This window comes from Palaemon carinicauda, chromosome 20 (assembly GCF_036898095.1).
Source record: "Palaemon carinicauda isolate YSFRI2023 chromosome 20, ASM3689809v2, whole genome shotgun sequence".
In the NCBI taxonomy this organism is placed as follows: Eukaryota; Metazoa; Arthropoda; class Malacostraca; order Decapoda; family Palaemonidae; genus Palaemon; species Palaemon carinicauda.
This window is the reverse complement of record NC_090744.1, coordinates 72833398-72845897: the sequence shown is the minus strand read 5'-3', so window position 1 is coordinate 72845897 and position 12500 is coordinate 72833398. Positions and strand designations below refer to the sequence as shown.

Here is a 12500-nt window from a genome sequence, read left to right as displayed (position 1 = left end):
TCTCATCATGATCTCATCCACATATGGCACATAAGTAATCTCTCTTATAGTTTCATTTATAATCCTGTCCTACCATTTATATACCAATATCCTTCTGAGGGCTTTGTTCTCAAATCTACTAAATCTATTGGAGATTATTTCATCGTCATACTAAGACTTTTGTCCATAGGCATAGAGTAACACTGATCTCACTAAACTGATATATAGTCATATTTCTATATGTAATTTCATGCGACTTGATTTCCAAATCTTATTCAACCTAGCCATTTTCTGATTTTTTCTTTTCAATCTTTCAGTAACCACAACTTTAAAGACCCTGTATTAGAGATCATAGTTCCTAAATACTTAAATGATTCTACCTTTCTCCTTCCAATGATATTTCATCCTCCATAGCATACACCATCATCATTGTAAATCCTTTGGTGTTCTACTAAGAAGGACAGCAATATCAGCATATTCTAGGGCTGCTAAATTTCTATTACCAATCCAGTCCATTCCTTCTCCACCATATGTGACTGTTCTAAGCATTACAAAATCCATGGGGAGGGTAAACAACATAGGTTACAATATATTCCGTTGGAGTACTCCGCTGTTCACTAGAAATTCATTTGATAAGACTCCATTAATATTAACTCTGCACTTGCTATGCTCATGAACAGACTTAATCAAATTTACATATTTAAGAGGAATTCCATAATAACGTAGGACTCTCAAAAAAATTGGCCGGTGAACACTATCAAAGGCTTTTTCATAGTCTGCAAATGTCATCAAAAGGGGATTTATATATTCTATGCATATTCTCAAAATAAAAATTTGGCCAGTGCAACTTCTACCTTTTCTAAATCTTGTTTGATCATCTCTCAGATTTTCATCAATCTTTCTCCCCAGTCTCTTTAGAATAAGCATGCTATATGTTTTCATAATAACTGACGTAAGTGTTATACCTCTGTAATTATTCCAATCATTCAGGTCTCCTATTTTTGCTATTTTCACCAACACGCCTAACTAACATTCATCAGGTTTTGCCTCTTCATACCACATTCTCAAAAATAATCTAGTGAGTAGTTTTATATTCACTTTATTTTCGGCCAGTATCATCTCGGCAGTTATTCCACTGTATCCAGGGGCTTTCCATCTCTTTAATTTGTTGAGGATAGCTTCGGCTTCAAACACACTGAATTAATTCTTGGGTAGATCAAGGTCTTCATCAGTTTCATGTATATCAATAGAATTATTACCTTCATATCTCCTATTCATAACCTCACTTAAACAGAGCCTTCTCTAATTTTGATTGGTATATGCTTCTTCTTCTTGGCCCCAGTCGAGATGTCATGAATAATTCTATGAGCAATTCTTACACCATAGCCACTTCCTGAATTCATAGCTTTAGCAGCCTCATCTACTTTACTGTCTAAATATTCTCTCCAGTTATTCCTAGCTTTTCTTTTGACCTCACTGTCAATACTGAAATGCTTAGCATTCTCTACCTTGTAATTTTCCTTACTTCCTCGTAAATTTCAACAATCAGTATTTGTCTTTGTCTCCTCTTTATAGTATCCCAAGTGTCATTTGATATCCATGGCTTTTTCCTTGTTACTGCATGTCCCAAGACTTCACTACCACTAGACTGATATAATTTATGTTTTTAATATCACACCATTCTTCATTAATTGTCCATTCCTCTTTTCATAAAGTCTCTAACACTGCAAATCGTTTCCTACATTCAATTGCAAATTTTTCTTCGTGCTCTTCATCTAAAAGCCTAGTTGTATCAAACCTAGGTATTCTATCCATCTTTCTGTTGGGTGCATTCATTTTTAATTTGTGTTGCAATGAGGAGCTGGTGATCACTACTAATATCTGCACCTCTACAGCTTCTTACATTTTTCAGAGTCCTCCTTCTCTCTTTCTGAATGGCAAAGTGATCTACTTGATTTTTGTAATTGTCTCATGGTGTTGAAAAATAGTACCTCCAATGACATGATTGATTGCCAAACAGAAACTTATGAAATGTGCACTATTTTCATTGCAACTTCGCCAAGACCCTCGAAATCCATCACATTCTTTATACCTTGATTATTTCTTCCAACTTTAGCATTGAAGTCGCCAATCACAATTTTCATAGCTCTCTATCATCTATTACACTGTGCAGTTCTTCAAAATATTCGTCTTTCCTTTCTTCAGGGGAATCTTTTGTTTGGGGATACTCATATTACACTGCTTTGATTTAAACTTTGCTAGTAACAATCTACTATTTACAGCTCTCCACTCAGTTAATGCCTATTCTGCTCTTGGTGTCATCATCATTTCTACCCCTTCTCTTCAAACTCCATCTGATCTCTCTGAGTAGATATATATATGGCCCTGGCATAAAGTTTCATTACCAGCCCCCTTACAACATTTAGGGACAAGATATCCAAAATATATTTCATAAATTCACTCTCCAATTGCTGTAACTTCCCACTTTGATTCATAGTTCTAACATTCCAATTATCTATTTGCATCTTTTCTTTTGTATTTAGAAACCAAGAGATTCTTAGCACCACGCTACGACCGGGACTGGGGGCCATTCTTCTCTTTCCATAACTGACTAAATCCATAGAGAATTGATTGGCTAGATACATCAAAGCCTAGCCAGCTCCTTGTGATGCGAAGTGCCTATCTAACTAAGGCAAGTAACCCCTGCCGGTCCCTACAAATTCTAGTAAGATCAGCCGGCAGGCATCAGAAGTAAAAGCTGAAGAGACGGTTGTACATCGCTTTAAACCCAATCCTAAACCCTGCTGGCAGTGACTTCATCGGGATTTAGGTTTGCATTTCTTCCACACTCTAAGCTCACATTACTACACCAATTTGCTCATCCACTTATACGAGTATAACCGTTGGCAACCATGGATATATATATGTATATATATATATATATATATATATATATATATATATATATATATATATATATATATATATATATATATATATATATATATATATATATATATATATATATATATATATATATATATATATATATATGAGAGAAAGAGAGAGAGAGAGAGAGAGAGAGAGAGAGAGAGAGAGAGAGAGAGGGAGAGAGAGAGAGAGGTGTTATAGTGTATATGAGGTGTCAATGTTTATTTCCATCAGCGTTTTGCCTCGCCCATAGTTATCTCCGTGTTTATCTCATTTTTTCCCATTGTACAAAAAAGCAAATTCTTAAATATGGAGAAAAAACTTACAGACATGAGATGGGCCAATATCCAGCTGCCTGCTTGGCACCTTGTTCGTACAGAGAAAGGCCTAAAAGGGTGACCGTGGGAACGATGGATAAGGGTGTTATCCAGGACAATAAAGCGCCCACCAAACCTGAAACAAGCAAAACCAATTAACGTATTCCCACCTTTATTACAATGAACTTAAAATCATGTTGGTACATTCTTGATGTCCTTCAGTCTGCGAGATCTTTATCCTCGTCTCATTTTCCAATTCGGTGTTCAATTACTTTATATCTGAAGTAAAGGACTAATTATGTGAATCAAGCGGAAATGGCTAATATGAACATTCATATACAATGATGCATTCGTTAACATTTGCCATTATAAAATTTGGAACCTAAAAATTATATCATTAAACAGATTCAAGCTTCGCTTTTCTGTATAGCCTACAACTTATGTTTTATTTTTTATTTAGCATATTTGTTTAACCTTAGTTTATTTTCTATATATTTCTTCTTTTCATTACAATATTTTGATTCCATTTTTTTTTCTAAGTCAGTGATTTTCTTCATTTTTTCCGGAGACTATTCTTTCTTCGTGCTTTTTATCAATTAACACCTTTCGTTTTACAAATTTTTCTATTTATCATTTTGCTGTATAATAATTAAATATGTTTTTCCCGTTAAATTACGCTTTTTTAATTCTTTATGATAATATTTCCATTATGATTAACATATTCGAATGTACAGTGATGTAAAATTTCATAACTATTTCATAAATACAATTTACAATAATAATTAATATTTCTTTCAATGCGACGTTACGCATTATTTCTGTTATATCTTACATTGATGACTATTAACTCATTAGTTAATATTTCATATACTATTCTTTCATTTCCTTCTGTTTGGGAGTTGGCTGCCTTTATTGACTAACTAGTATTGTGTTCGAGTACCACCTGACAGTCATTTAGGAAGTTCATCTGTTGACATCGTGACATCGGGAGTTGGGCGCAGGTGTGCCCACCTTTTTATTCGTGCCAACATCCTATCATAGCTGCCTTGCCTGACTGGCTATTCTTTTTCTTTTAGATTTTAGTCGAAGGCCTAATTTTTAATCTATTCATTGCTCACTGTTCCTGCTCTTTCAAAGGGAGGCCGTTGGAGGCCTTTCCCAATTAATCAAGATATAATCCATAATATCTTTTATTTCCTTATTTCAAACGATCAACAGCTATTTTTTTTCGTCTTTCACCATAAAGACCTCAACTTTAACTAAATCTATTATCATTTTTATCATTATTACTAGCTAAGCTACAACCCTATTAGGAAAAGCATGATGCTACAAGCCCAAGGGCTCCAACGGGGAAAAATAGCCCAGTGAGGAAAGGAAATATATAAACAATATAAGAAGTAATGTAAAATTAAAATTAAATATTTTAAAAACATTAACATTAAAACAGATATTTCAAATATAAACTATAAAAGGACTTATGTCAGCCTGTTCAACTGCGAGTTTGAACTTTTGAAGTTCTACTGATTCAACTACCCGATTAGAAAGATCATTCCACAACTTAGTCAAAGCTGGAATAAAACTTCTAGATTACTGTATGGTATTGAGCCTCATGATGGAAAAGGCCTGACTATTAGAATTCACTGCATACCTAGTATTACGAACAGGATAGTACTGTCCGGGAAGATCTGAATGTAAAGGATGGTCAGAATTATAAAAAATCTTAGGCAACATGCATAATGAACTAATTGAACGACGTGCCAGAGATTAATATCTAGATCAGGAATAAGAAATCTAATAGACCGTAAGTTCCTGTCCAGCAAATTAAGATAAGAATCAGCAGCTGAAGACCAGACAGGAGAACAATACTCGAAACAAGGTAGAATGAAAGAATTAAAACACTTCTTCAAAATAGATTGATCGCCGAAAAATAGTCATTATAAATGACTAATAATTTCTTTTTGAAGTTGCCCGTAGAGTTTCAGGAAAAGAATGTGCAACTTTTCTCATTTAATATTTTATATAATTATTAGACACAGACTGGCATCCCTAAAGTCTGTATATAGGAAACTGTGCATGAAACACATTTTCTAATATGAAGAAACCAAATGGTGGTATTAAAGACAACCATCAATCTTTAGAACCATGAAGTTCTTGAACTGATCTGTCACTTCATAATAAAAGAGTACATTTTGACTAAGTAATGATTCCATAAGGTTGTTAATATTTTAGTCTTTCTTCCTATTCTATCCATACCCAATGTGATTCATATAAAAACTACTAAACTCCAAGATCAAAATAAAGTCAACAAACTGGTAATAAATTTTCATGGAACCTACAGTGACGCTCCATTCCCCGTCCGTCTCAGCTCAGGAATTAAACGTCATTGCGTTTACTAGAGAGAGAGAGAGAGAGAGAGAGAGAGAGAGAGAGAGAGAGAGAGAGAGAGAGAGAGAGAGAGAGTCCACATAACAGTATCCAGCCCTCACCTGTCCACACCATGATTTATCAATTACGTACCTGTGAATCCGACTAACACTTGAGCAAGAGCGGATACGGTGATGGCGCCTTGCAACTCTCGTATCCTGAGTTGCCATTGTTCCGTTTTTTCGACGTGCGTCATGTTGGCCAGATTCAACGTGGAACAGGAGGGAAAGCTGGTGGAGGCGATGGTGATCGCTGGAACCACGTAAGCGAAGTTCCCTCCCTGGATGATCGGGAGTCTGCAATGGGTAGTAGGGTCTGAGAGCGTTGCATGAGCGATCCGTTGCTAAATACAGCAGTTGTTCTTCCTATTTCATTCTTCTCATTCTAATCATATTTTTCATCGTTGATTTCGGAATCATTTTGGCATCGCGAATTAGAGAAAGCATCGCCCCAACTACTGAAAGAAGACGTTGTCTGATCTACTGGTGAACAACTGATCATGAAAATTATAAAGATACTGCCAAATGATTAAGAACAAACATGCGATATTCTCTCTCTCTCTCTCTCTCTCTCTCTCTCTCTCTCTCTCTCTCTCTCTCTCTCTCTCTCTCTCTCTCTCTCATGGTTATATTTGTATCCATGTTTATATAAGAGACGGACGCACACGCACATACGCACACACACACACACACACACACACACACACACACATATATATATATATATATATATATATATATATATATATATATATATATATATATATATATATATATATATATATATATATATATATATATATATATATATTTATATATATATATATATATATATATATATATATATATACGTATTTAAATACATATACTGTATACTGTATATGTACTTACTTATGTATGTATAAATGACTCACATATATATGTACCGTACGTATGTATTCATTATGCGATAGTCTTTCCTATGTGTTAACTCTAGGACAACAGGTACTTCTTTCGAGATATACTGTACCTAATACCGAAGGTTGTCTGTAGGAGCGTAATGATGCCGGAGACGAAAATTATCGTGGAAACGAGATATCCTCTGCCGATGTCATCCTCCGACATGCATAGGAACGGACACACGATCAGAGGAGTGGCTATAGTCCCCCCTATCATAGCCAAGTAATGCTGCAGCAGGGAAAACAGATATTATTATTATTATTATTATTATTATTATTATTATTATTATTATTATTATTATTATTATTATTATTATTATTATTATTATTATTGAAGAAGCATTGGAATAGGCTGTCAAGTTAGGAAGTAAGCACCCTGCTAGGGTCTGCTATTACACAACGTAGATTATGTAAAATCTGCTTCAATGTCTTATTTACGTAAGAAATGATTCAACAAAGAAAATAACAAAACAGTATCAGCAAAAGAAAATATTAGCCAGCAGTCTTTAACAATAACTATTTTTAAGATAAGATATAAGTATTTGCAATATTAAAAAAAAATTCACAAAATGCTCACAGTTTACCAATTTATCAATAAAACATCGGAAGGTGATGTAAGCCTTTGCTATATAAGTCGCTATGAAGTGAGAGATAGATGACAACGAAACTCTGCTCCAAATTTTGAAAGATTTTCCAGGTCATGATTTCAGATATAAAAGATGATAAATAGGAACACATCAGCTGATGTTTTTCAATCTTCCAAGCTTTCCTTGTTATTTACTATATATATCAGCAGTGTTGAAGTAATGGAAGAAATTTAACAGTATCACAGCTAGTGTCTAAGAAATGTCTCCACAAGAGCTATGTTAGATCTGAGAAAAACGAATCAAGTCTCCCCTTAACTCCTCTATATACTGCATATGACTCCTAGAGCCGTTTTCAATAAAGTTCATGAAAATTCCTGAGAGATTATCCCACAATACGCACGCCTGGTGAGTGGCAACTTAGAATAATTTATGAAAAATATCCTGAAATACTTGATCTAGATTTCAGCGACATCTCTGAGTTACAAAACATTACAATGTTTTTATATCAACATTAACATTTAATATGTAAAAATAAACTTCATCACAGGTCCTATAACAACATATGCTTAACATTTTATTTACATATAGCTCTCCCATTGAATTAAGAAAGTTAACACAATTATTATTATTATTATTATTATTATTATTATTATTATTATCCAAGCTACAACCCTAGTTGGAAAAGCAAGATGCTATAAGCCCAGGGGCTCCAACAGGGAAAAATAGCCCAGTGAGGAAAGGAAATAAGGAAATAAATAAATGAAGAGAACAAATTAACAATAAATCATTCTAAAATAAGTAACAACGTCAAAACAGACATGTCATATATAAACTATTAACAACATCAAAATCAAATATGTCATAAATAAACTATAAAAAGACTCATGTCCGCCTGGTCAACAAAAAAGCATTTGCTCCAACTTTGAACTTTTGAAGTTCTACTGATTCAACCACCCGATTAGGAAGATCATTCCACAACTTGGTAACAGCTGGAATAAAACTTCTAGAGTACTGAGTAGTATTGAGCCTCATGATGGAGAAGGCCTTCTCCATCACGAGGCTCAATACTACGAGCCTCGTGATGGAGAAGGCCTGGCTATTAGAAGTGAAAAGAGTGATAAATAAGAACCATGAGTAACTAGGGAATGAATATCAACCAACAAACAGAGCTAAAAGCATAAAGGAATAGGTAAATACAAAAAGTCTTTGGAAAAACTCTCCTAAAACATTGGCTTACTGTAGACTATGAACACGATTGAAATATTTTGGTTTCAAGAAGATTTCCAAAATAGTACCCCTCGTTACAATATCAATTAAAACAAGTGGTAACGAGTCATTTTGGAATGAAATCATCCTTGAAATGAGATGTAAAGTGATTTAGAATGAAGAGGTCAATGGAACTATAGGTGATCCAATGCGTGGCAGCAGAGGGAAAGTAAATTATTAGCGTTCATGTACATTTTATTTCATGTAAATAAGATTAACTGTTTCAATAATTAAAGTAAAATGCTGTACTAAATTTATCTTTTGAAAGTCTTTTTCAAAGAAGGCTCATAAATAGCAGAGACAAGGGACAGTGACAATGCCATAGACCAGGGGTCGGCAACCTTTTGAAGACAATGTGCCACTTGATAATTAATACCATTATTTTTCCTACCTCGCGTGCCAGTTGCTATTTTTTAGCACTATATACTGTATAGTGCTAAGATTTGAATTAAAATTGTTCAATATGTAGTAACCATTTTAATTATAATTTATTTTCCTGAACATGCATAACACGAATGTAATAATTTTGTTGCATTTAGTATTCGTCGTAACAAAATTATCTTATATTTCAAGTTTATACCTCCACATATGAATGATATTCTTGCCCTTGTTTCTCAAATGCCAAAATTCAAATTCCAGGTGAATATATGGACACCTTGAGCTTCACACAACCCCCGAGTGATCCGTTGTAAGCCTGGTACGATGGGGGCTGAAAATGTGTTTAATGTGTGAAAATAATTTTCTTGATGAACTATTTAGTGCAATTTAAGAATGGATTGCCCAATTCTATCATCAACCATTTGTAAAGCCTTTATTTTTCCTACCATAACAGGAGCACTATATGTTGTAATAGCAAAAATCTTTCCCATATCTTCTCTGTTCTCAAAATGGTCAGCGAATGCCTTCTGTTTGTCTTTTTCCTTGGTGTTGTCATTCACAGGTTTAGGACAACACATCTTGTGTACCTCTGTGTCACTAAACCTGGTAAAAACTACCAAGCAGGGAATGCCATTGATATACACGCTTTCATCTAGTGCACACTGAACACATTTGTACTTCTTAAAGCAACCAAATGCTGCTGATTTACATTATCAGCCTATTCAGAAATAAGTCTCTCCACGGTTCTATCTGAGATAAACATGTATTTTATCCATGAGATGATAACTTGTTTGTTTGATATGATATCAAACAAAACATCAGAGCACTCTAGGAAAGATGCTTTTGAAAATTTGCATTTGTAAAAGTCTTTCCATGCTTAGCAATATACAAAGCTAGTTTGTAGCTAGCTTCAGTTTAATTGTTTTTGCTAGTATTCAAGTTTTTGAACACATTACTTTGTTTCTAATAGAGGGTTACTGCTTTCTTAATCACCCCAGCTTCGTCAGCATTATCCTTGAAAGACTATTCTTCTTTTGTTTCAAAGTGTGGTTTAACACTCGATGTGCAACACATGACATTTTCACAACAGAGATCACACACAGCATGATCATTCTGCTGAATAAATCCAAAGTCATTTGTCCATGATGACTGAAATAATCGGACATCAAGCTTGATTTTTTGCGGTAGCTGGGGCAACAAATAACTAGAAAGAATATTACATAAGAGGGCTAAGGACTCGCTGAAACAACAGGGACCATACTCTGCTACCTTAATCTAGATCTCAAAGAATTATAAAAGGGACCATACTCAGTCAATCTGACCTGATCGGCGAAATTACTTGATCCTGAAGTAAGGTATGAACAATTGTATTTGTGCTGACCGGCACATGTCATAGGAGAGGAAACATATATAGATGGAGATATACAATAACTGAAATCATAAAGTTAATAATTTAAACCATAAATATAAAAGTAATACTGCACAATACTGTACACATTCTCTCTCTCTCTCTCTCTCTCTCTCTCTCTCTCTCTCTCTCTCTCTCTCTCTCTCTCTCTCTCTCTCTCTCTCTCTATTAGTATTTTTTCAGGATGTTCTTTGCTCCTCCAAATCAAATGCCGTGCCATACACAAGCACCTCTCGTGCAAAGTCTGGCCCGAGTGCCATAGGTTGCAAACCCCTGCCATAGACACTGACCATATAAACATATGCTCAGCGCCTGAAGCCCTTCTCCATTTATGCTAGGACTAGGGAGAGACAGGCAATGACTGCTGATGACTCAGGATGTAGACCTAGAGGCTCCCCAAAACCCTCCTCTCACAAGGATGGGGAGGTTGCAGACACAACAAGAAACTATCAAGCTTGATTGGGTCTCGAAGCCCAGTATAGCAGAACGTCAGGAAAGGACGTTTACAATAGGCAAGATGAAAGCTAAATTTCTTGGTCTAAATAATGATTTTCTTTATTGCAGGATCAAATAAAGATACTTAACTATGACCTTAATAACTAATACAAATATTCTAGTTTAATTGAAGATAATGGCTGTCTCAATGACATTGATTTTATAATACACCTCTATTCATCTAATCTCCTCAACAGCAACATAAATTGACAGAATCTGTGCTATTCTCATTCTTAGAGAGGATATACATTCATCAGCAAATGAATTAACCCTGTACATAAAAGAAACTAGAAAAGAAAAACGACAGTACTCTCGTGGAGGTAACAAAATTTGAGCGTCTCACTCGTAATCCTACTGAAGACATCAAAAGAGAGGCCAACAGGATGACTGAAGCTGTTAACACAGCCATGAACACCACCCATTGGCTACTCATTACAGGGAATTACGGTCTTGGCTACTTGTACGGGAGGATCAAGACCCACAAGACCAAGAACCCACTGAGACCTATTATAAGTCAATGCCCTGCCCCATGTAAGAGATCTCAAAAAGGCTTAACTCACTCCTCTCTCCATATATCCTAAACAATTATAATGTTTTGCCCTCTGCCAAATTTCTCGAAACAATTACAGGATCCTTGAGTGAGGGTGTCATTGCTTCCTTGTACGTTGAGACTCTGTTTACCAAATTACCTGTGGAGGAGACCATCGCCTTAATGATGGACCAAGTGTACAAGGACCCTGCGACACCACGCCTCAACGCCCTGGGAGATACCCTCCATAGGCTCCTGGATATATGAACAAAGAAGGCTCCCTCCACGACCTACCGGGGACAAATATTTCAAAAGGACGGTGTTGCCATTGGATCACCCCTGGGAGTCCTTTTTGCAAATTTCTTGGGCTTTACCTCAACGGTGACAACGAATGCCCTGCTAGATACAAGGCCTCCTCCATCAAGTGCTTCGTGAAGAGGGCTCTCTCTCACTACTCCTCCTGGAAGGCTACTATGATGAAATGGATTGAGAATCACAGGTCCTTGTGAACAACGGCTATCCCAACAGGTAGGTTAACTGAGCGATCAAGAAAGCCATTGACACCTGGTATGGGGAGGATTAGCGTGATATGACCAGCACAACAACATAAAATCTACCAAAAAGAAATCATGCATAGTAACTACCAATAAGATGAGAAAGTCACTTATTTAAACCCTAGTTAGGTGTGGTGGGTCGTATACGACCCGAGATAAAAAAAAAAAAAAACATTTGCCATAATTTTTCGTCCATATTGGGTTGCAAGTGATATCAACCTGCGAGACCTCAGTTCAGTGTTCGCAGCAGTCGGGCCAGGACACATTTCATCCCAGCTATTTTCCTTGTGCTATTTCTGAGATACCCTTAGGTCGAGCTTTGACCCATCAATACCTAAATCAGGTAAGTTGCGAGATATCATATTTTTATATAATTATCGAATGTGCAGTAGTGTTTAGTCGTGTATAAAAAAGGATTGTTTTAAAGTGTTTGTGAATCTCTTCTACCACATATGCTTTTATGAAATAGCTTATAATTTTTCCGGTTTTTGTAAGTTTGTACCTTTATGATAACTTAAGATCATTATTTTATTTGCCATTTACCTACCCTAAATAAATGTTGAAAAGAGGATAGATTTCTTTGGCCAAAAAAACATACTTTTTTTCTCATTTCAGGAAACGTTCCCTTGTGGTTTCTACTCCCCCAAAAATGCCAAAACCAAGACTTTGGTCATGAAAAATAAGCCAGCAGGAGT

The 12500-nt window shown here is 35.5% G+C and overlaps 1 protein-coding gene across 1 annotated transcript in view; it reads right to left on the bottom strand.

The window, feature by feature from the left end:
• The window catches only part of LOC137659512 (solute carrier family 23 member 2-like), a 131268-nt gene that overhangs the window by 30891 nt on the left and 87877 nt on the right, over positions 1-12500 (bottom strand). The window contains exons 3-5 of the mRNA XM_068394388.1: positions 6660-6817; positions 5745-5947; positions 3237-3363 (exon numbers count right to left, since the gene is read on the bottom strand). Of these exons, the coding sequence (XP_068250489.1) occupies positions 3237-3363; positions 5745-5947; positions 6660-6817 (488 nt within the window). The remainder of the gene's footprint in view (positions 1-3236; positions 3364-5744; positions 5948-6659; positions 6818-12500) is intronic.